Source organism: Hipposideros armiger, unplaced genomic scaffold (genome assembly GCF_001890085.2).
Source record: "Hipposideros armiger isolate ML-2016 unplaced genomic scaffold, ASM189008v1 scaffold_409, whole genome shotgun sequence".
Classification (NCBI taxonomy): domain Eukaryota; kingdom Metazoa; phylum Chordata; class Mammalia; order Chiroptera; family Hipposideridae; genus Hipposideros; species Hipposideros armiger.
Window position 1 is genome coordinate 18593 of NW_017731759.1, and position 26370 is coordinate 44962.

The window sequence follows — 26370 nt, forward strand, 5'->3', positions numbered from 1 at the left end:
TCCCTCTAGCTCACATGCCGAAGCCACACAATTCAGTCCTTCCCCCCAAATCTCTGGGCCTCCCAAGCTGCCACCCCTCCACCAGCAACCAGGTGAATGCCCACAAGTGAGCAAGTCCATGTGCTGACTCTGTAAGAGGGCATCTGGGTTTCCAGCTGCCCACCACCCCACCATCCCACCTGGAAGGGCAGACAGAGTACTCACTGATTTTCACTGCCAGATACCATGGGAACGCCTCTTTGCACCACAGGAACCCTAGGTTTAGGCAATACATTGCATATCTTAATCACAATGTTTTGCCCCAGGAGACTGTGGGTTTTTCATTTTCATTCACCTTACAATATTTTCAAGCAATACTCAATGTTTTTTCTTTCTTTTTAACATGTGCCATATACTATCATATTTTCTAGTGTATTTTTTTCACTTTTCAAAAATGCTAGTAGCATTCTACTACATTGATTTTATTGTGTAGCCACCTGCCTTTTCAAAATCTCTGCATTTCAGAATTTATAAAAAAAGATACTTGGAACTTGAGAGTGACTCTTGCCCTATTCAATAGCTTTCTCATTTAGAGTGTGACCTTAGGAATATCCCTGTGTCCATCCTTTAATAGTGTAAAGGAAAACCTCTTTCTCTTTTGACATAATTCATGACCCCAGATATTTTTATTCCTTTTGGTCTTAATTTTGAGAAATTGCATATGGGGCATAATATTAGTTGCCCGTGATTCCCGTAACAAATTACAATGAACCTTGTAGCTAAAACAACAAGAATTTAACCTCTCCTCAACCTGCAGATCAGAAGTTTGAAACTAAGGTGTCAGTACATCTGAATTCCCTCTGTTGACTCTAAAGGAAAATCTGTTCTTTGCCTCTTTCAGCTTCTATTAGTTCCAGGCATTACTTAGTATGTGGGTCACATAGCTCCAATTTCTGCCTCAGTGGTTCCAGTTTCTCTTCTCTGTGTCTACCATCCCCCTGCTTCACACTTATAAGGGTTATTGTGTTGAGTGAAGTATGCCAGACAGCAAAAAACAGTTGCAGTGTGATGTCACTTAGATGTAGAATCTAAAGAACAAAACAAACAAACAATCAGAAACAAACTTATAAATACAGAGAATATTGTAATGGTTGCCAGATGGGTGGGGGTTTGGCGTCCATGCCACCGCAGATGGCAAGAACCCATTTCCTTCCATGACCATACAATATGCCATTGTATATATGTACCACCTCCTCTTTATCCATTCATCCATTGGTGGACACCCAGGCTGCCTCCACATCTTGGCTATTGCAAACAATGCTGTAATGCGCATATGGATGCACATGACCCCTTGAAATAGTGTTTTGGGTTTCTTTGGATAATTACCCAGAAGTGGGATTACTGGGTCTTTTTTTGTCACTTGTTACAGCCTTTGTTTTAAAGTCTATTTTGTCTGGTATAAGTATTGCTGCCACAGCTTTGTTTATTTGTTTCCATTTTCATGAAATATCTTTTTCCCATTTCTTTACTTTCAGTCTGTGTGTGTCTTTTGTTTTGAAGTGAATCTCTTGTATACAGCATATGTAAAGGTCTTGTGTTGTTATTCATTGAGCCATCATATCTTTTGATAGAAGCATTTAATCTATTTAAATTTAAAGTAATTGTTGATAGGTAGCTATTGCCATTTTATTATTCATATTTTTCATCTATTCTTTTTTTTTCATCTTAAAGAAGTCCCTCTAAGATTCCTTGTAATACTAGTTTGGTGGTGATTAACTCCTTTAGCTTTTCTCTTGGCTGGGAACCTCTTTATCTGTCCTTTGATTCTAAATGATAGCTCTGCTGGGTAGAGTAACCTTGGTTATAGGTCCCTGCTTTTCATCACTTTGATTGTTCCCTGTCATTCCCTTCCGTCCTGCAAAATTTCTGTTGAGAAATCATCTGACAGTCTTAATGGGAGCTCCTTTGTAGGTAACTAATTATTATTTTTGCTTTTAAGATTCTCTCTTTGTCTTTAACCTTTGGCATTTTAATTATGATGTGGCTTTGTGTGGTTCTCCTTGGGTTCATCTTGTTAGGGACTCTCTGCGCTTCCTGGGCTTGTATATCTATTTCCTTCACCACATTAGCGAAGTTTCAGTCATTATTTCTTCAAATGGGTTCTCAATCCCTTGAGCTGTCTTCTTCTCCTTCTGGTACCCTTATGATATGTATGTTGGTATGCTTGATGTTGTCCCAGAGGCCCCTTAAACTCTCTTTAGTTTTTTGGATTCTCTTTTCTTTTTCTTTTTCTGATTGGGTGTTTCCTGCTATTATCTTCTACATCACTGATTCAAATCTGTGCTTCATCTAATCTACTGTTTATTCCCTTTAATATATTCATTTCAGTTATTGTGTTCTTTATTTCTGTTTTTTTATATGTTCTCTATCTCCATTTTTATGTTTCCTAGCTCTTTGTTGGTGTTCTCCCTGAGATCACTGAGCAGATATCTTTATAACCAGTTTTTGGAACTCTGCATCAGGTAAATTGTTTGTCTCCATTTTATTTAGCTCTTTTTTCTGGAGCTTTGTTCTGTTCTTTCATTTGGGAAATGTTTCTTTGGCTTTCTCTCTGTGATTATTTCTATGTGGGGCTGCTATGCCTCCTGGTCTTAATAGTGTGGCCTTATGTAGTAGGTGTCCTGTGGCACCCAGTGGTGTGTTCTCGCTGGTCACCACAGCCAGGTACTCCACATGTGTCCCTTGTGTGGGTTGTATGTGTCCCCCTGTTGTAGTTGAGACTGGAATGCTCTTTGTACATTATTGGGAGGGATTGACCCTCAGGTTGATTGTAGGGCCTGGCTGTGACTACAGAGGAGGAGCTTTTGTGCAGAGACTGACCATACAGAGCAGGATTAGGTTTAGCAGGTTCTGGTGCCTACCCAGTCTTCTTTTTAGGTGTGTCATCCTTGGAGATGGCTGGATGATGCTCTGGCCCAGTCCAAAGCTTGCCAATGGGCCTGCCAGCCCTGTGGCCCCTGGGAGGGGACTCACTGCAGGCCAAGTTCAGCCACAGTCTGTGCCCTGAAGAGGGCCACTGGGTATGAGTCATAAAGCCATCCAGAGATGGTCGCTGCCCATGCTGTGCTTGGAGGGGCCTTAAGAGGCCAATCCCTAAACCAAGGCCAAAAGTGCCAGGCTTAGGGCTGCTCAGCCAGAAGTATGGGACACAGTGAAGCCAGATGCTGCTTATTTGGGTTTTGTAAACCTTTGAGAGGTTTTGGAAAAGTCCACAGCATGAGCCGAGGCAGGCAGTTTATATGGAAAAGTCACTGGAAGAGGCTTGGGTGTGCCCAATGGGGTATGGTCTCAGGGAATCACTAGGGCACAGCAGGAAAAAAGTGAAAGACAGTTCAGTGGACACTCTGACATGGAGTCTGCCTGTATCTGCATGCAGGGAGAGGGAGGGTTCAACAAAGAAACAGTGGCTTCCTCCAGTTCCTGTCTCCTTCAGAAAGCTGCCCCATTCAAGCCTTAGCCTGATTTTTTACAATTTAGTTCCTCCCTGAACATCCCCAGCACCCTCCAAATTGCTTCCCCAGTGCTGGGGCTCAAAGCAAGTTAGTCTGTCAGCAAGTAAATTCACATGTGGTCCCTTTAAAAGGAGTGTCTGGGCGTGTAGTCACCCTCCATCTAATTCAATCACAATCTCTGCTGGTTTTCACAGAAGTTATGGGGACTTCTCTTCCTGGCACTGAAACCCTGGGCTGGGGAGGGGCTGGAACCCCCTCACTCCTCAGGGAGGGACCTCCACATCTGAGATATCCCTCCCGGTTTTCAATGGTGACACACAGGTATGGGACCAGTTTGTTCCCACCTACCAGTCTCTAGGTAGCATTTTTTAAATGTCTGTATTTGTAGGGCTTTGGCTCAGCTAGACTTCAGGCAATTATCAATAATGGTTGTTCTGTGGTTCAATTGTAATTGATGTGTTCCTGAGAGGAGGTGAGCAGAGCATTACCTACTCTGCCATCTTAACTGGAAAATCTCAGTAGGCTTTTTATACTACCCAGATTAACAGTCCTATGGGAAGCTCCACTTAACATAATTATGCTGAGTGACAATCCTCCTCAGTTTTCTTAGTTTCTGCATGAAAGCTGGAGAAATAAAATGTTAAAGGAAAACAAAAGTCATCTGCATATAGTAGGCATTTTCTCCATTTTAAACGATAAACTCATTTTAAATTGTGACTGAAATATCTATAGCCTTTTATTCTGTGGTCACCAGATTCTCAAGTCTCTCATCATCAATTTCCTTAACTTGAAGGCTCCTATATCTGTTGGCTCACACTCAGCTACCTTTGATCCTCCCTTGGAGTGGAGTGTCAAACTGAATATACAAACAGGGAAAGGTCAGTCATTATATAAAAGTAGAGCTCTTACCCCTAAGTTGCAACAGTCAGCTGAGCAAGCCAAACCACAACCTCTGCAGTAAACTGTCCAGCAAGTAAAAAAGAACCTCCATAGAAGTCAGTCCCAAACAGCCAGGACTTAATAACTGCCAGGTTCCCTATATTTTTGCTCCACTTCCAACTTAGGACTAACTGGAGAAAACCAAATATGTTCCCATAACAGATAAAGATAGGCTGCTCTATGTCTAGTTAGCTTGTCTCCAGTTTCTCCGTGCCAACAACTTCCAATCAGGACATAGCTGAAAGCTTCTCTTTTTTCCACTATAAAGCTTTACTATCCCTTTGACGGCCTTTGAACCTCTGAAAAAATGTAAGTGATGGTGGCTGACTTCTTGTTATAGAAATCTCTGGGTTTAATTGTTCTCATTTGGTTGGTATTTGCTTATTTCCACAGGAAGCATGGGGAAGTTTTGGATGCTCTAACATTCACTGTAGTGGAGATGTACTGCTCTATGAGGCTATCCTTAGTCCCATCATCCTAGATCCGCATTTAAGGATTACAGCTGTGCAGTTGTGGTACAATGAGAGGCTATGAGACTTCTCTAACTAGACTTCAAAGATAAGAGTTGCCAGGCTTTTCTGTTTTCTAGTCCCCCTAAATCTAGGTGGTACTTTAAAGGAATATATCCCCCCACCTTTCTAGAGTTTTAACCATAAGAAGTTAGTCTCTGGGGCTTTTTCATAGGGACCCACAGCACTGACTAACTTTGTTACTGCCTTCTCTCCTTTAAGATCCTTCTCCATTCTGTCTAGAAATGGCCTTTCACTTCGCCTATGTAATGGGTCCAAAATCTGGGGTATTCATTTATTAGCTGTGTAGCCTTGTGAAAAATTACTGCTTGGCATCTCATTTTCCTCATCCATAGAATAACAATGATAATAGCACCTATCTCATAGGGTTGTGAGGATTAAATGAGGCAAATTCATGTAAAGCAATTTAGAATAGTGTCTGGAATATAATAAGCACTGAAGAACTATTGGCTATTATGAATTTCAAGGGAGGCAATAATGCTAAACTACTACTAATGATGCAATATAAGTACTGGGTACCACCTAGGTCATAAAGCAAAATGGTGTTTCATTCTGTTATGAAGAACTCACAAAAGGCATCATAGGAAAGTTTTACTTGAAGTATAACTAATTACTCATGTGAAAATAAACAGAAACCTCATTTAAAATGGAGTGAGGAGGCTAGAACATTCATGCATACACATATGCCACTCAATGAACACCAGTGACTCCAAAAGAAAGAGATATACCTTGCATCTCTGACAGGAAGTGATACTACTTTGCTATTTCAGAAGGAGGAAGAAAAGATTCCTTCATTGCTCAGCCAATGAGAGAAGGCTATAACTCAGTCAATGAAAAGTCACTATACTTCAAACTTTCAGTTTTCTCCAAATGACACTTCATTTACCACAGGTGCCCCCAAATCCATAAAAGAGTGTTCTTTTCCTTTGTTCCTCTGGACCTTCATGTAGTTCATCAGTAGACCACATGTCCTGAATTGCAAGTCTGGCTGTCTATTTGTTTAGTGGCCAACATTACTTGATGACCCATATCAGAATCCAGAGAATACCTCCAACAACTCTGAGGGTGATGAGTGAACAGGTGTGGTACCCACAGATCCCAGTGAGCTCACTGATTCTTTGCTGACCCTGGAGTTTGAGAATAAGTCCTTCTCCTGTATCGGAATTTCCACTCTTTTTGCACGTTGAAGGGCTCTACACTCTATTCGGGACCTAATTTAAGGTTTTTTCCTTTTATAGTTAAGTCCTTCTTTTGTCTGTGAGTACTCAGTTGGCATTTTGGCCTGACTGTTTTGAAATCAGGTTGTTTACTGGAACTGTGCTAGCCTTTGATCCAATTCCTTTTGAAACTGGACTGTTCCTACTAGAACTATGCTATTCAGCCTTCAGTTGGACTTTTTGAAATTGGACTGTTCCTAGTGGAATTATGCTGGTTTTTGGCCTACAGGCTGTTTAGATTTTTCCTCTAGAGAAAAAGCTTTTGAAAAATGGGACCTCAGTTATCTAAATGCTTTGAGGGTGCCCCTCCACCTTCAGAGACCCCAGCTGATTTTATCTTTAGAAACCACGATCCCTTTTCATTTGTAACTCTAAATAAATGGACTGATTTGACTAAAAGTAATTTAGAATACCAATGGTCATTATAGGGAACATTTAAATTCCATAAACCTACTTTCTATAATATCAACAACTACTTTTACTTCTTCTTCTTATAGAAGTCCCATTAACACTTTTTATAATACTGATTTGGTGACAATGAACTCCTTTAGCCTTTTCTTGTCTGGGAAGCTCTTTATCTGTCCTTCAATTTGAAATGATAGATTTGCTAGGTAATCTTGGTTGTAGGTCCTTGCTTTTCATAACTTTGAATATTTCATGCCAATTCCAACCTGCTGACTTGTTACATGATCAAGCTTGGGCAATCACTAACTAACTTCATCAGGCATTTTTTAGGGCTTTCCCAAAGCATGTTGATTGGGACAAAATTCAGACCTGCTTACAAAAGTCTGATGAACCTATTCATGAATATTATAATTGACTTCAGATTGTTTTCAGAGAAAACTCTGGACTTCCTTTAGATATTGATTTCACTCAGGTGGCTTTTACTAATATGTTTATTAACAGGCTGAACTGAAATCTTTCTCTTTTAGTTAAAAGGACCAGGATGGAATCGCAGACCATGTTCACTCTATATTTGATCAATTTGACAAATCAGTTTACTGACGCCCTAGATGAGTCCCCTGAAAGACAAACCACTAAAATTCTTAATTTTCATTTTAACAAAATGAACATATCTCTAGAAAACAAAAAACCTAGTTTCTGCTTTTATTGCAAAAAAAATATCAGGACATTGGAGAGGAGATTGTCACAAATTTAAGTTTTTCAGCCTTTAACCAGCCTTTCCAATGTCCTCCTAATCCCCAATGACGGGGCTTCAAGGAACTACAGGGGCGCGTCCCAATCCTCCCTCTTAATTGGCTCAGAGAAACCACTTTCCAGATTGAGAATGAATCTGTCTTTGTTCTTAGTGACAATGGAGCCACACTCTCAGTGCTCAACTCCACAGATGCAAATCAGCCCCAGCCTCATAGTACTAAAACAGTTCAAATCGTGAGGATTGTTAATCAACCTCAATAGGTTCTTGTCTCTGAACCTATACCTTTTTGTTTGGACCCTTTGAGAGATGCTTACACTTTTCTCCTTAGATCCTTTACCTCTATTCATTTATTAGGTTGAGACTTCTTTAGAAAGTATAATACCAGAAGCTCTTTCTCCCCAAATGGGAAAATATTTCTAAAAATGTACAGTAGTCATCAAAAGAGCCAATAAGGTGAATTAAATGACCCTTCAATATATTTTATTTGCTCCATATCTGATGGCACTATAGCTGAATCAGGAAGTACTGATCACTTGTCCCTATTGGTTCAGCTACCATCCCGTTTATGGGCAAAATCTTCAAGTTTTATTGGCAGGATCCATAGTATAACTCCTATCAAAATTCAAATAGATCCCTCAAAACCCCTTCCTATAATTAATCAGTACCCCATAAGTAAAGAAGCCCTTCAAGATATAAAGCCCTAATAGAAGATCACAAGACTCAGATTCTCATTATCCCTTGTCCTAGTTGCTGTAATGCTCCTGTTTTACCTGTGAGAAAAATCAAGGGACAGATGTAGAGATTTATCCAGGACTTTCAAGCAATAAACAACAGCATATCCCTCAACACCCTGTTTTCCTAATTATCATAGGTTACTAATATCCATTCCATCTGAAAGTATATCCATCCCAACTAAAAGTAAATTCTTTAATGTAATTGACTTCAGCAGTGCGTTCTTGAGTATTCCTGTTGCAGTTAGCCAATATCTTTTTGCCTTCACATGGGAAGGAAAATGATTCACCTGGACAGTAATGTCTCAGGGTTTTACTGAGAGCCTTTCTTATTTCTCACAACTCCTGAAGGCCGTTCTGGATGATATAAAGTTCCCTAAGGATTTACTTTGTTGCAACATGTGGACAACATGCTCTTTGCTCTTCCTCCTCAGTCTCACAGGAAAACAATATCCACATGCTAAAGTTTTTAGCTTTTGAGGGACATGAGGTCACCGAGGAAAAATCGCAGTTTGCCCAAACCCAACTTTGATATTTACAGCATCTGATACACAGCAAGGGCTGCACCTAGATCCATATAGGTTTCATGGTGTCCTACATTTCCCGAAACCCAAAACTAAGTGTCAGCTGTGAGGTTTTTCTCAGGCTAGTTGGTTATTGCCAAAACTGGATCCTAGGTCTCCCTCCTATGGCCAAAGCGCTCTATGTTTTACTAAAGAACAATGACCCTAACCCAATTTTATGAGAGGAGCACGATGATATAGCTTTTAAAGCCTTAAAAGAGAGTTTAATGAACACACCTGCCTTCGGGCATCCTAGTTATCAGATTCCTATTTTTCTTTTTTGTATGTGCAAAGGAAGGAAATGCCCTTGGGATACTCACCCAAAAACTTGGGGCTCACAGTCAACCTGAAGGGAACCAAAAACTGTTTGCCACCCCAAAAGCTGTGCCTTTTGGGAGATTGATTTAAGCTGGTTATTTAGAAACAAATAACTCAGAAAGACTCTGTGACACCACCACCCCCGTTTCCTGCCTAAGAGATTCAGAGGGAAAGACCTACTCCAGGAAGGAAATCTTAGTTTATTCACCTCAGCAGCCTAATTTGAATTGAATATGATGGATGGGAAGTAATGATGTAGGAGTCTGTTTTCCAGATTACCACCTGGGTATCAATGCTTCTGGGTTGCCCAGCAACATTTATCTGCCATGTATGTTCTACTCTTCCTCAACTACCTATAAATTGCCTACTTCCTTGGAAATTTCAGACTCCTACCCCCCTTTCTCCTTTTTCCAAAATGACATATATACCAAATTTCACCTCACTGTTTTTGGAAATATCATGCTTATGTGAATTCCCTGTGCACATGTATTAACACTTGATTTTCTTCTATTAATCTGCCTCTGTTAGTTTGATTATTAGCCCAGCTGGAAGAACTTAGAAGGTGTGAGGAAAAGTATTTTTTTAGTCCCCACATACCCATTAGGTCAGCGGTTCTCAACCTGTGGGTCACGACCCCTTTGGGGGTCAAACGACCCTTTCACAGGTGTCACCTAAGACCATTGGAAAACAAAAAGATATTTACATTATGATTCATAACAGTAGCAAAATTACAGTTATAGAGTAGCAACAAAAATAATTTTATGGTTGGGGGTCACCACAACATGAGGAACTGTATTAAGGGGTCATTGCATTAGGAAAGTTGAGAACCACTGCATTAAGTATTATAGATGGAAACTGCACCTGTTGCATGGGGACCTCCCCTTTTCCTTAGAGCCATTATTGCCACTGCCCTTTTGGTTAAGGCCACTGAATAAATTTTTGTGGGATTCCTTCTAACCATCTTTGTACCCCATGCAGTAGTATCCCTCCTGAATTCTCATCACACTTAGCATTATTCAGTCAGCCTCCTTACCTATGAATTCCTTTTGTTAACTGCTCCTCACATAACTTCTCTCCCCTGCATTACTGATGAAGCCCCTCATGACTGCTTAACACTGATGGATTACCTAGTGTCCCCTTGTGGTGAACTTCAGGAAACTCCTTTGAATAATGCCAACTTCTCATGGTGCACTGTTAGTTTTTATTTAAAAGTGTGCTCCAGGGAGACAAAAACCTTAAGCAACACACTTTGCAGCCTGGAGATTCCATCTATTGTAAAAGACAAGCCCAGAAAGAAATTTACCTCCCTGGGAAGGCCCGTAGCAGGCACTGCTAACTGACCCTTGTGCAGCCAAACTCCAGGGAATAGAGTCCTGGATTCATGTGACACATCTAAAGAAAGCACCTCACCCTGTTGGGAACTGCACACCATCTTATGACCTGAAGGTGAAGATTTCCCAAAACTGAAGCAGACGACATTCAATGAGACAGCTTTCCCAAGATATTTAGACCAGGCTAGTTATAAGGTTTAAAATTTACAGAAGCCTGTCTTTCATCTAGACTATTAACTAAATTTGGATTCTAGTCTAATTTATAAGTCTGAATTTGCAACCTACAGGTTATATTATTGATAAGATATTTTGTTTTGAGATAACAATATTGTTAATGGTGTCATGTTTTATTCCTCCATTGTGTCTTTCCAAAGCATTCATTTAATTATTTCAGTTTTGAGTGTACCTTTGCTCTATTCACTATTCTAAGATACAGACTTTAGATAGAAAATACTTGAGAGGTCTCCCTCCTATCCCTTCTTGTTACTCAAATGTGATCACAATAGGTTTCCAATCTATGCACTTTCCCTGTGATATGGGACATAACTCCCAGGAAAGGCCATTTCTAGCATTGAGGGACAAAAGGCCACTGAATCAGGACAAACATGACTCTTGATCAGTGAAGCTTTTTGAGAAATATCTTGATCAAAAGACAGAAATGTGAAATTAATAGACAAAATTCATTTAAAATGGAGTCTAGAGTCTAGAAAAGAGAATTCTCACACATGCATCACTCAGCACACATTACTGACCCTAATAGGAAGAGACTTACCTTACATCTCCAACATAAAGTGATAATATTTTACTTTAGCAGGAGGAAGAAAATATTCCCCCTTGCCCAATATCAGCTCAGCCAATGGGAGAATGCTGTAAATCATCCAATGAAAGCTCACTATACCTATTTTGAACTTTCAGTTTCCTCCATTGGACTCCTCATTTACAATAGATTCTCCCACGTCTGTAGAAGAGCCATCCTCTCCTTAGTTTCTCTGGACTTGCATGTGGTTCATCATTGGACCACATGTCCCAAATTGCAGTTCTTTGTTGTTCCCAAAGAAATCTATTTTGCTGGAGAAATATCTGGCTGTCTATTTGTTTAAGGTCAACACTTTTCAAGCAGATGGCAGGACAATATAGACCTGCATGTGTGTGCAAAAGCAAGAGAATTGAAAGCTGATACACTTAGGAAACTACAAATAGGTAAGTAGGGTTAATGGTGGAGAGAGGTGGATATAACTAAAATAAAATGAGAAAAGTATGATCTATGGAAGCTTGTTTCAGAGAACAAGTATAGAGTTTAGATTTTAACACTTTGCAAAAGTTAGTGTGTCATCTGGAGTTACTCATTTAAAATTCAAATATCTTTTTCCCAACTTTAGAGTTTTGGAGGAGGGCTCAGGAATCTGCATATTTATTAAGTTCTCCATGTAATTCTGAAGAATGTGGTTTTCCAACACCACATTGTGAGACACTTTCTGCTGTAGGTTATGTAAACTTAATTAAACTTATTTTAGAAAGATCCTTCTAATGCAATTCTCAACTTTAGCAGTACATTAGAACCATTAAACATAGGATCTAGACATCATGGTTTTCAAAGTTCCTCAGGTGATTCCACAGTTCAGTCAGTGTTGAAAGTCCTGATTTAGCAACAATGAGAAAGGTAGATATTAGAATAGTAAAACTGGAAGTAGGATTTTAAGATATTGTAATAGTACAGGCAAAATTGACTAGGTCATGAACAAAGGCAATAGGTTGAGAGCTGGAGAGTGTGGGGTAAGAGAGATATTAAAACTAGCTTGTCTAGGGTTTAGTGATTGATTGCATATGGGGCTGAAGGAATGGGCAATATTAAGGGTAATGCCCAGGTTTCTGAGTTGGGGTTTGAGTGGATGCAGGTATCATTCAATAAGATAGGAACCACCGGAGTAAAAACAGATATTGAAGAACACTACCATTTTACAGCAGAGGTGGAGGTGAAGGGAGAGGTGACCTAAAATTATTCTCAAGTATCGGTTCCCAGACTTAGTGTACAAAAAGAAATCACCAGTGAGTTTGTTAACAATACAAATTCCAATTCTTTCCCCATTTCCATTTAGAAGGGCTTGGAATGAGGTCCAGTGATTTTTTTTTCTTTTTAAAATAGCCCCAGTACAGTATGTAAGGCTTTGTCAAATGTAATGAGAAACATTTAAAAAATAAAGCTGCAAGAAAATTGAAAATGCACTAAAATCTATTTCATGCCTATGAATTGACAGCTACTAGTAACTCAAGAGAAGTTTGATGTTAATAGATGTTCTTTTTACACAGCTTTATAAAATATTCTGTGTGGTAGACAAATGATTTTAATGCATGATTGAAATAATAAAGCCCCACCTCTTAATGATTACAACTTAATCTAGGTAGCAATTAACTTTAATGAAGCAGTTTCATTGTTACAATTAAAAGTAACCAATGTATATGGAAGTATATGCAGATCCATGTCAGTAAACATCTTTTGTATCACTACTGCCCATTTATTCAATTTTCAGGAACTTCAGAATCTCTTTGTTCTCCTTTGCCTTGTGAAACATTTCAAAATCCTAAAAGGAATTAAAATTAATTTGTAATATCAATGTTGATAATTCCCGGTTATGAAGTTATTAAACTCAAGAGTCTAAGTAGATTTTTTAATTATCTTGCCTGGACCTTGGCAAACTTTTGCCAGCTAAGTTAGATAGAAAAAACTTCCTCTAGAGTATAGTAATTTCAGACTATAATGTATGATGAAAAATACTGCTTAAGTATTCCAAAACAAGCAGCATGACATAGTTTCTTTTAAGATAATCATTTCGTAATAAATTACAAATTGCTTTGTCTTCAGGCATCTATTCTATAAATGGAGAAACCTGACCCTCACACTCCATAAATGTATTATTTCCCCATATATATGACCTTAAGATATAAAATGAAAATAAAATAAAAATGAAGATTTAGTCTTACTCCACAATATTCTTGACCACTGAATATCTGAGGTGGTAAAGCCTTAGGGCTGGAAACTTTCATCCTCATTTCTTGAAGTACTTTCAAACTGACAGAAATGTCCATTAATTCATACTTTATTTTGTAAGTATCTAAAATCTTGATAACTTCTTCCTGTCTCTGCTTCACCTAAATAGACAAAGATATAGAATGATAGAAATATTTTAATTAGCTGATCCCATTTTATTTTTCATTTTTATTTTCCCTGTCTGTCCATTATGCTATGGAAGAGGAATAGCTTTTAATGATGTGATACTTCTTTGAGGAGAGAAAAAAACATACATATATATATATATATATGTGTGTGTGTGTATACATATATACATAATGCACATATAATACATAAATATGTTTAATATGTATATTAATAATTACAGTAAGGTGTCAGTGGGGGCTGAAAATCTCTAATGGGTTATAACTATTTACCAGATTAATTTCATACTGTACATGAAGTGGTATGAACACTCTTGTCACAGTTGAAGCATGCTTTTGAACTCATCACTGTATTAATTTATGCCAATATCTATGGTAGCTCTGTGTAGGAAATAGACATGATATCAGGTTTTCAAATTTGAGGGAAACATACTACATGTTCTAAACTATAATCAGAGACTATACCTATGTATAGATAAAATCCATGGAATGAACAAATAAAATACATACACCAGGGGATTAATATTTACAAATATGTTGGTTAAGAGCTCACTCAAGAGTGTGAGCTCTGAGCTACAGGGTCGCCAGTTCGATTCACAGCCCAAGCTGAGCTGCCACTGAACTGCCATCAAATGGCAGGATGGCTTAGCAAAAAAAAAAAAAAAAAATTTACAAATATGTGTGTGGATAAATGTGGCCACTTCTTTCTATGTTCTCTAATAAGAACTGTGAGATTTGTATCTTCTGTTAATAGACTGCATTTTCCCTTGAAACACACACTAATGTTAAATTGTCATAGTTATCTTTTAAACATATTTTATAACTATAATTTTTTGTTAATAACTGTAACATAAATCTTGAAGTTTGAGGTTTCTACATTTTCACATGATAATCTTTGGCAATTTTGTATCACAAAATCTCTGATGTCAGAATGAGAAAACACATGTGAAAGCAATTTGACAAGTACAACCCCCAACTTATTCAAGTGTATTCAAGTGGGATTCCTGCCAAAATGCACATCGAGAGACTTTATTTGATGACTTGAAAATTAATCCAGTCATGCTGAGAAAACCTTGCCTATTTCCAATAGATACCTGAGAAATTTCTGAAATTCCAAAATGAAGCATGTCTACTTGCTGAGGCTCATTAAGTTTTTAAAATGTATTTATTATTATTATTATTATTTTAATTAGTTTCAGGTGTACAACACAGTGCAAGAGTTATACTTTTTACCCCTCAAAATGACAACCCTTCCCCCAGTTTGCTGCCCCCTCCCCCCCATATCATACATATCTATTACAATTCCATTGACTCCACTCCCACACTATACTCCACATCCCATGTCTATATATATATATATATATATATATATATATATATTCAATTATAGTTGACATACAATATTATACATCAGCTTCAGGTGTACGTGCAGTGGTCAAGCCTCTACCCCATCCATGAAGTGGTCTTTAGTTTTTAAAATTGCAAAAGCATGGTGCATGTGACCTAAATCTTCATAGTGGTTTTTCAAAACCTTTTCAGAGGAACCCATTAAGAGAAGAGTTGCTTAGACCAGTACTAGTTTGACTGTGTATGTTCATAAGACCAGCAGTATCAGCCTTACCCCACCCCAAAACTACAGAATCAGATTTTCTGGGAGTGGGTCCCAGGAATGTTTTAACAAGCCCTCCAGGTGATTTTTATGTTACAGTTTGAGAGACACAGATCAACAATTGGGTGAGTTCTTTGCTGCATCCATAGTGGTCATTACCGATTCCAAATAATTCCCTCTTACAGACTCTTAACACCACATACAATAACATAAATCACAACAATAAAAAAAAGCTAGTAAAATGGTCCACAGTTTTCTTTTTCAAACTGCTTCTTTTCATTTCTTTGTACCCAAATAAAATCTCTAATCTACCTGACAAGGCTTTATGCAAAATCAATACACTATTTCTAGGCTGAGATCAATTCTCATTCCTCCCTGTACCTTTCATTGTTGTGACACACAGCAGGAATGTGATAAATGTTTGTCAGCCATTTATAATCAATTCCAAATCCTTCAATTTCCATGCTTCTCCAAAAACTTTGCCAAGTGAGGTTCTTAGCCGTGTAATAATCCTTCTATAACTGAGCTGTTTAATGTGGTAACCACTAGCCACATATAATTATTGAGCACTTGAAGTGTGGCTAGTCCAAAATAAGATATGCTGTGAGTGCAAAATACATACTTCAATTTGGATATTAATATGAAATAAAGATATATAACATCTATATTTTATCAGATTATATATTGCAACAATAAAATTTTGTATGTTTTATGTTAAACAAAATATATTAAAATTAATCTCATCTTTTTTTTAAGTGGCTACTAGACAATTTAAAATGACACTTGTGACTGGCAATATATTGGTATTGGAAAGCACTGTCCCGTGTATTTCTTATATCCTGGTCAAAATAATTCATCTAAACTGTAAGAAATGTCTGATCTGTGCAAATACACCTTCTTAAAAATTGAAAATCAGTTTGTCTGCCTGGGGTTATCCAGTCTTTTGAGGACTTGAGCCATTTTTCCTCTCCCATCCTAAGCAGGGTTATTTATCCCTTCCATTTGAAACATCCACAAAATTATTGTAAGCCCTTAAGATGGGTGACCTCAGGACACAGAAACCTCCCAGATCAATCAGTCCCTAGAGTACAACCTGGGTGAGGACATTAACCACATTCTCAGTTCTCCGCCCCCCCCTTCCACTCCCTAACACCTAGAGAAGAGGGAGCTGAAGAATGGAATGCAGGAAGGGAATGGTAATGTCTTAGCACAATCCTGAAGTTCCCGACTAGAATGTTTTCGCTCTAGTCTCTTTCGCCTGCTGAGGCCCTTTTCTTTTCACTCACCTCCCTAGACCCTGACACGCTGGTATAATAGACTTTAATGGAGCTCATTGTTTCCACGTCCAGGCTACCATGCAGAAGTAACCCTGAGTTAGCCACTTCGCCACTGTTTCTGGCTCAGCTATGCTTTGCAAAGTCCTAACGCTTGGCAGGGCCCTTCTTCAGCTCCCTTGCTAAGGACCAGCGGCTGCTGCACTCAGGATTCGCTGGGAAACAAATGCCTTTGTGACGCAGGAAAGGGCCCATTCAGGGAATGCAGGGCGCCTGGTGACAAGGAGGCAGTAGCTCCCATCAGCCTTGGGGGAGGGGGTGAACTCCTATGGATGATAAACTCCAGTTACGCACTCTTTTCTCATCTGCAAGGCCCAGAGGAGAGGCGGGAGAGCAAATGGTCTCTGCATTCCTTCTGCCCGCTTTCCCATCTCCCTGCTTGGTGGTCAGCGCAAGCTTTCCTGCTTGGCAACCGCGGCTGAGAATGAAGGGCCAAGACAACTGAGGGAGACAATGGCCAAAATGCAATGTGATGTGGGAAGAAAAGAGATAAATTAAAACTTGTGTTGTCTAGGTTTGTAGGGACAGAGCACATGGTGCTGATGCTTATCTAGACAAGACGGAACCACCATATCAATCTTTGTTACCTTTTCTTTTATCACAGGGAGGTACCTCCTTTCCCTCTCCAGTATCCTTCCTTTTTTGAGATGTTTGCAGGGCATCCTTTCCTTCTGGGAGTTGACCTTTTTCATTTGCGTAATTGTGGGTGCAATAGTCCCTGACTCTCCTACCACTTCCTCTCCTCCCTGTGTAAAAAGATGACCTTGTGCTTTAATGTCAGCTTCCTCTTCAATAAATTCATAGCTCATTATTCCAGCCATTGTTGTCAGTCAAGTTTTAACCTTTTCTGGTAGTTGAAGATAGCGATAACATTTAAAGGATTGTTGGGGTATCCCAAAAATGGGCAGTGGAAATTGAGAGTGAAGGGTCAAAGAACCTTAGCACCAGCTTTTGTGTAAAGTAAACTTGGATTCCAGGGCTCTACCACTTAATAATTATGGATCTTGGGCAAAATACTTCTTTCTGAATGTCAGTTTCTCTATTGTTTAAGTGAAATGGTGATGCCTACCTGACAGCATCATCGTGAGGATTAAATGAATTGAGTATGTAAAGGTGCTTGACACATGGTCTGACATACAGGTAGTTCAGATAGTGATAATAATTATAATTCATGCTAATAAGTGCCAGACTCTGCATGCTGCTTGGGAACAAATGCATCAATATGAGTAAGAAAAAGCATTTACCTTCAAGGAACTCCAAGAGTGATAACTGATAAGATGAGGTAAATGCAACGTAGAAAAATATTAACCAGGCTATAAAGCATGTATGCCTGAAGAGTTGAGAGTTAAACTAAAACCAGGAGAATGTATAGTCTGTCAGGAAATTATAAGAATAAAGGAATTTTAGGTAGAAGGAACAGTCATAAAGCAACATGGTAATTAGAGCTTCAGGAACAAGTGGAGGAATAAAAGCTGAGAAAGTAAACAGGGGAAAACACATAGTCCTTCAGGTTCCATGTTAGACTATGCTTATTAGTCCTTTTGAGGCTGTTTCCTGTTTCGTAAAAGTGTGGAAAATCATAACGTGCAGATTTGCTGAGAAGATTATGTAAGTGCGGATGTTGCCTAAGAACATCTTTCACTTATAAGACACTCAATAAATTGTTCTTATTATTAACCAGTGGATGAATAGGAGCCACTGAAGGATTCAGCAGATTTGTGTGAAAGATGAATCAATCTAACATGTCTAGTGGATTTGAAAGGGGACAATATTGGAAGCAGCTGCAGCAATCCAAGAACAAAATGACAGAGAAAGACAGAGATATTTAGGATAGGGGGCTGCTAGAATTTGGATCAGCAGGATACAGGGGTGCTGGAGGTAAAGGAAGTAGGATGTAACTAATGAAGGAGTCTAGGTTAGGAACAATTTGAGATCTCCATTTTCTTTTAATATCCTTTTGTAGTAGCAGTGGTAGAAAATTGATTTTTTTAATAATTCTTTTTACCATTTTCCTGGTGTGTGATTGAGACATATTTTCTCCTTTTGCTATTAGCCATTCTCTTGGTTCCAAGCTAAATTAATACACTATTTCTTACAAGAGGACATCTTTGACAAACTAAAATAAATTGATTGGTATGGCATTCAAATTTAGAATTAACCTATTCTATGGGACGTTTGAAATAATTATTTTGAAATAATTATTTGTAAAACAAAAGCTGTATTGATAATTGTGGCCGGAAGTATCAACTATGTAGAAATTTTGTTTATGTTTCTCAGTCTAACTTGACAATTTGGCCTCAAAACCATTCTAGTGGGGCAGACAATTGTGAGATTGTGAAAATAATTTCTAAAGAAGGTAGTATAATTTATTTCTTGTCCTTTTATGTATGTGAATTATTTATTTTTCAATTGTGCAAATAATACATACATGTTCATTGTAGGAGAATTAAAACCATATAGAAATACAGGGAGTAAAAAGTTAAATTACCCGTCATCTTATCCCTGCCTCCCTCCTCCCAGAGGAAACCTCTATTAACAGTTTGATTTTTATCCTTTCCCACAAACATGATTGCATATATTAATTCAATTAAAAGGGAGAAAAAGTCAGTTATAGTATGGAAGTTAACCACACAGTCTTTGAAGCCAGACTGCCTGGGTTGAAACCCAGACTCTACCCTTTACAGCTGTGTAATATTGAGCATCTTATCTAACTTCTCTGTACTTCAACTTCTTCATAGGTAAAGTGGAGATTATAATATCTGTTTCATACATTATGATGATTAAATCAGTACATGTGAAGTATTTAGAAAAGTGCCTGGCATATAGTACATGCTCAATACATGATGGAATCATACTGTATATGTTGTTCTGCAACTGGCATTCCATTAGTCCACATTGAGGCAATACAGTGTAGTGATTGAGAGCATGGGTTCTGAATCCAATTGCTTGGTACAATCCTAGTTCCACCTTTACTAGCTTTGTGACCTTCAACGAGTATATAACTGTTCTCTGTCTTTGTTTCTTTGTAAGATGTAGATAATAGCTTCTATTTTAAGTTAAATAGTACGTTTAAAAAATTTAGAATGACTGTTTTCTAGTAATTACTTAATAGATGCTTTTTATCATTCCAGTATTAAAAATCCTTAGTTTAGTATTTCATGTAATAGATGCATCATAATTTATATACACATTGTCTTATTGATGGTCATTTAATTTATTTTAGTTATTCATTGTTACAAAATATGCTTGTTTCTATGCTGCTTTTTTTACTTAAAATGTTAAAATAACCTTGTCTCTGTCTTTACTTGAATGTAGGAAACTATTGCTGTTAACATTTCCCACTGTCATTGTCATTTGCATCTTGAATAAACACTTTCAAGATCCTCTTTTGGTATGTGATCATTACCATACCATATATGTGATCAACCCACATCATTTTCCTACTAGTTTGCTTTGGTCCTAGGGCATGAATAGAAAGCAGAAGTATTTCATTTTGTGTGGTTGAAGTTATCTGTCTGAGGTATAAGCAAAAGCTAGGAAACAAATAAGCCAAAAAGGACTTTTCCTGTGTTTGGAGTGTTGGAATCTTAGAAGACTAAATCTTTAAGTATCCTGACATTTGGGAAAGGTAAGTCTAATTGTTTACATTTGGGGGGTTGTATTGTTTCATTTTCTTCTGAAAAGCTTTTAAGTATGAATAAGTAAGTTTCCCAGAAACATGTATAGTAGACACTATAGATCTATAAAAGGAAAATTGTATCTTGAATCAAGTCTGCTTTTTCCTTTTGCACACTTATAGAGTTTATATGGAAAACTGGGAGTCTTAAAATTGCAAGCAATTTATGCAAAAGACTGCAATAAGTGCTTTGGGAACTAATATTTAGATCCAAAAGAATGGAAGGAAAGAAGGGAGGAAGGAGTGAGGGAGGGAGGAATGGGTGGGGGAGAGAGGGAGAGAGAGAGAAAGAAAAGAAGGAGCGGGGAAGGAAGGAGGGAAGGAATGAAGGAAGGAAGGAAAAGGAAAGACAAAAGTAAAAAGGATGGTAGTGACTTTGACAAGCTTATTTGCATTTATTTATTTATTTAACATTTTAACCGTTTTTAAGTGTACAATTCAGTGGCGTTAAGTATATTGATATTGCGCAACTATCGCCACTCTGGTTCCAGGGCTTTTTCATCTTGCAAAAGTGAAAGTTTGTGTCCATTAAACACTAACTGCCCATTCTCTCCTCCCCCCCAGACCCTGGAAGCCTCTATTCTACTTTCTATCTTTATGAATTTCTATTTCCAATTAGATTATTGAAAAAGTAAGTGGTTATATTTGTAGCTTAAATCTGAAAGTGCTCATGAGTCCAAACTATATATAAATATCCATCTCTTGTACACATTCTAAGGTATAACATTTTTTTTCAATGTGTGATTCAAATGACATTAGTTAAAATACAGTTAAATTAAGACCAATTTCTTGCAAGCAGGCTTGATTTTAACTAGACTATTAGAAGATAGAGAAAAGGTTAGGCAGTTTAACTAATAACTTTAAAATAAATCATTTATGGCAGCTGATATAAACATTTGTATAAGTTTGTACTTTTTAAGACACTTGCATGTACACCATATAATATTATCCTGAAAATAATGCTGTGAAGAAGGCAGGAGAGTATTATTACAACTATCTAATTGATAGGAAAATTGAGACCCAAGAATGGTAAATAAGTTACCTGATATTAAAAAGTTGATGGCAGAATCAGAACCCAAGCTCCTTACTCCTGGCTCTATTCTCTATACTTTGAGCAATGCTGCCTCTCTAAATCACTTGTGTTTCATGTAGAAGATAAATCTTAATTTGACACTTTAATGTATGTTGCCCTAATCTGTTATATTACAGGAATATACTGCAGTGTCCTGTTCAGAATCCTGGCCTAATAAAATGCTTGGAGAAGCCTTCTTAATTGAACTCCTATACAAAGAACAGACATATACCTTTTGCAATCCACTTACATGTAAGAAGACCTCAAATGATAAAAAGGAAACTTGGAAAAAGCAGCTTTTAGATATAGAAGACAATTCACTTTCTCCTGATCAAATGGAAAATCAACATAAGGTTGTGAAAGAAAGTTTAACACAGCAAATTAATGATACAAATAAAATAAAATCAGTGGATGAGATAACTGTAGCAAAATGCAAAAGTGCATCCCTGCCAGGAAATGTGTCTGTTGCATTGCCTATTCCAAAAAGAGAACAACATGATGAAAGACAACTGGATTTATACCGTTCTTGGTCATGTACAAGTATTTGCCAAAATTATCCTGACCTACAGATCGGAGGAGACCACGTGGGGAACATGTATGACTCAGGCTGCTTTGTGGAACATGTACGTGATGATGCTTTTAATGGTCCCCTTTTACTTTCAGTAGATATGCCGCTGGGTCATTCTTTTATCAGTGAGCCCCTAGAGAAACCACCTGCCTCAAAACTTTTGAATGGGGATGAAATTCGAGAAAAAAGTATGTTGCTTCATAAGCAGCCCCTCTCGAACTCTATGCTTAATAGTTACATGGAAAAAAAGGTGGAAGAACTCTACAAACAATTTTTGGAAGAAAATCTCACTAAGTGCCTTTCTATAACCAATCTTATGACTTCCAATGTTCTAATGAATAATGTAAATCAGATTAGCCTTCACATCTCTCAAGAGCACAACATAGAGGCATCAAAAGCACGGGAAGCTCTCCTACATTCTTTAGCAAGATGTAATCTTTGTAACATTTCCCAAGGGAACAGTTCTGAATTCAGCACTCCTAACCTACAAATATCAAACCAGAGAAGTAGGGAATTTGTATCACGTCTACTTCAGGGACCAATTATAGGTTCGTTGGACTGAAGAGACTGGAGTAACAATAGTTTTCTCTGGTTTATCATGTCACATCAGGCATCTTTTGGGGTGTGGTTATTACATTTTTCGAGAAATTATTTGACCAATGGTACATCTACATTATTTTAGGAGACAATTTTAATAATTAAGTTTTATGACCATATTTTCTAATTATTTTCACATCTTTTGTGGTTGCCACATTCAGATTTGTAAATTCTGTATGTACTTATCTAATCTGCCAGCATCCCAGATTGATTACCTAACTTTCATGCATCAGTTTTATTTATCAGAAAAGTAAAAACGTGAGATAAGGCAAGTATTATTGCTCTCAGCTACTGAAAGGACCACTAGAAACAATATCAGACAGGAGGCTTTATTTCTCCACAAAAATGTTTAAAGACATATGAGCAGTGCTTGAATACCCTTTCTTTTATTTTCAACATATGGAATGTGTTTTACACTGACAATCAGAATAACATAAGGGAAATTCTTCAAACTTTAGTTATATTTAAATGATATTTGAAAAAATTATGGAAAAGATACTTAAGGAAAGGGTAGAATTTGCCATTGAAATTTGCAATTGAAACTTGATGCTTTTGAACTTTCCTGGGGCAAGCATCAACTTTCTTATATCACTATGCTATGCATGATGGTTTCAAGGAATGGGTGGAAAGAAAGTATACAGGTAAAGAGAACAAAGTGTATGGAGAACCACCATCTAGAAGTGAAGAGGGTGTCTTGTCAACTTTTTATACTTCTCAGGTTATCCTCAATCAAGATCCTGGTTTAGGATGAAAGTCAACAGTATGTTATGGCAATTTTGGAATCTAAATTCAATTAATTAATTAACAAAATATACCTAAAAGAATGGTACTGTTTGTTGTAGACTTGGAAACTAGGCTACACATAACAGTTTATACTTCTCCTAGATATAGTTAAATGATTGGCATGCACCTTTGCTTGTAAAATAAAACTGTATGAATTTCTCTAATGAAATTGTTATGATGGCTTTATATGTTAACAATATTTATGCATTTGCAATCATATATTCCCTTCCAATTATCTCTTTGGCCTTTGATTAAATTTTATATAATGAATTATCCCAATACCTTCACAGCTTGTTCTTTTTTATCACACAATCCCTACCTTATTTTTATCCTCTTTAAATATGATCTAATAATAAGTACCCCTGATTTATCTTCTGTTTTTATCGTCATCACTCATTTCCTCCACATCTTTCCCCATAAACCTCCTAATCAATATCCATCATTCAGACATTTGATTCTGAATAGACAATGGATAAGGGTTTTAGAAAAAACTGACTTAGTTTATTGTAGATACTGAAAAACAGTTGTGTGTACATTGTCTTCTTTACTGCTAAATTTGTACATTTTAATATGACTTATAAAATGATAAAATATTGATGATATTTTTTATGTTTTTCCAAAGTGAATTAAATGTTGTTGAACAACATTATTGGTGTGAAGTTTCCTTAGATACAGTGATAATGTATTAATACTTTATTTATAAGGCAGATATATTTATAAATAGTATTAAGACTACATAGTATTATATAAAAGGCCAGAGTATTTAGCTAGTATCAAATTTAGAAGTGCTGTTCAATTTTTCTTTCTTGTATATCCCATTAAAATGCTTATTATCTAAAGATACCCACTTGTTAAAATGGCCTAACAATTCAATGCAATATTTAAATAAGGAAAAATGATACATTTGGTGTTATTTTTTTTATCCTGACCTTTACTGGCTTCACTTAGTGCTAAAATTAAGTATGCATATGAGATTGTGGTTTAACATATTTTGGCCTTAAGTAGTCACTTTTCATTCTGTCTTTCTTCATGGATTTCATTTGTATGACCATACTGTTCCCTTTAAAAGCATTGTTCAAAATGTATGGAATGATAAATTTATTTCTGTCTCACTTTTTCAGGAGTTCAAAGTATTAGTTTTGTGCTTATATAAAAATGGAGAATGTTAATGTTTCAGCATTTGGGAAGGATAATCCTGTTTCTGAGCAGGGAATAAGTTGAGGAGGTTAAGAATGATACCAAGTAGAGCCCTGCTCCCTACCTGCATAGGTCAGGTTAATTTATATCTCATCTTTGAATTTCAGGTCATTATTGTAGGGCTCAAAGTGGGATTGACCCAGTCTCAGGTAATTTTCTCTCAAGAGTGTCCTTAAATCATTGAAGCTAATTCAAGGGATAGAGTCTATGCTGGACTCCTGAAGGTTTAGGCTTTCTCTATCTGTCTTATGGGTTAGTCTCCCAAAGTAGCCAGTCTCCCTGAGCTTCTTAAGAATTGAAGTAATACTGAACTGGTCCACTCAACGTTGTAAGCAGACTTTCTGACTCTTGCCATTAGCATTTGTGTCTTATTAAAACTGGTGTTTGGAAGCAGAGAAACAAAATAAATAACTCTGTAGAGATATTTTTCCACATGCTATTTACTTCTTTGTGCGGCTGCTTTGAGGGCAGGAGTAGAGTAGATTCATATATATATATATATATATATATATATATATATATATATATNATATATATATATATATATATATATATATATATATATATATATATCTTCAAATAAAATGAATTTAACTTCAGGTAATATAATATAGTATTACTACATAATGTGTGTTTGGATGAAGGGTGGAAAGGTGGCTTGATGAGGAATAGCATGTGAAATAAACTGAAATAATTGTACAGTTAAGTGGACAATTCTTTTCAATCAATACAGGAAGGAAAGAAATCAACAAATCAATAGTAATATATATTCATTAAATAAAATTAAAAGCAATTTAGTATTTTTGTGACTAGCCATTTGCATGGAAAATTAGCCGATAAGCAAAATATTTGTGAAAATCCATAATAAGCAAAATAATAGTTGAAAGCAAAAGCAAAAGGAATGGTCACAGAAAAATGTTCTCATAATGTTAAAAGAAAGATAGCTGTTCTTTTGAAAAATGCTTATTGGAAATTTGAGACTTTTGATCCCCAATCATGTTGTTATGTTCTTTTCCTCAAGGTCTAGTAGAAATTTTAAAAAATGGTCTTATTATTCTGTGGTGGCTTCATATTTACTATAGTGTAAGTGTATAGCATCAATTGCCACAATTTTGTGAAGTAAACTTTAAATAATTGTATTTAAGAACATATCTATACAAATTATGAAAATCAAGTTAAAGTATATTGTCATGAATTAAAACACTGAATCATTGCTATAGGCAGCTAATTCTTTGAATTGTTCTATTTCTATTTAAAGCTGAGAAATTTGTCACTTACAGAATTGCAATGTAGTTCTGTTTTTCACTTCCCCAAATGAATAGAGGCAGTTTATCATGAGACCTAAATTGTCATAAGACTTTGGTTTTAACTGAGAGTGACTGAAGTTCATAGGTAGTCTATTTCCTGAAAGTTGTTTTTCTCTATACTTGTAAACTGGACCCATGTCTAACAAATAGAATTTGAATATAACTGAAAAAGTTTAAGAAACAGCTCAGTATTCTTATGACTTGTGTGGTTCTTCTCCTCTCCTTTAAGTGTTCAATTCCACTTTAGGGATGCTATGTAATTGTTCTTTTCCCTAGGTGAAGCTTAGGAATTGATATGTAAGGGTTCAAATGATATGGGACCAGCTTGAACCTGGAGCAGACCTCCAAGGCCAATTCAAGCACAGAATGAATTATCAGAACGTTCTATCCTCTAGGTAGACATTTGCTCAGGACGCTCCAGGTACTAGGAGAAACTGACTGGCTGCTTATTCATTAATCAAATATTTATTGAGTACTGTGATAAGTGATAGGGATAAATGGTAAACAAAATTGATTCAATTACTGCTTTTCACTGAAATTATTTGGAATCAAATAATTTGAAATCAAATTATTTGGATTTTGATAATTGGAATTTTAGCTGATTTGGAATCAAAGAACAAAAGTAAATCATCACAATCTAATTTTATGGCCATGAAAGTTATAAACACATAGCTCTAGGTAACCTGCACTGGTTGGTCTGCCTGCTTGGCCTGTTTGTAATCTAGTTTGAATCTTATCCAGGACTGCTATTTGGTTGTCATACCAGCATGCGTCTAC

At 36.9% G+C, this 26370-nt stretch overlaps 1 protein-coding gene across 1 annotated transcript; it reads left to right on the forward strand.

Annotated features, from left to right (window-relative positions):
- The first annotated feature begins 19759 nt into the window (after window positions 1–19759).
- LOC109394090 (uncharacterized protein CXorf21 homolog) lies at window positions 19760–24663 on the forward strand. The gene is made up of 2 exons (XM_019663882.1): window positions 19760–20021; window positions 21279–24663. The coding sequence occupies exon 2, from the start codon at window positions 21321–21323 to the stop codon at window positions 22269–22271; it is 951 nt and encodes a 316-aa protein (XP_019519427.1). The 5' UTR covers window positions 19760–20021; window positions 21279–21320; the 3' UTR covers window positions 22272–24663.
- The last annotated feature ends 1707 nt before the right edge of the window (window positions 24664–26370 follow it).

Bases quoted from the DNA above. Each gene is read 5' to 3' on its own strand.
- LOC109394090 (XM_019663882.1), top strand. From the start codon at position 21,321: ATGCTTGGAGAAGCCTTCTTAATTGAACTCCTATACAAAGAACAGACA.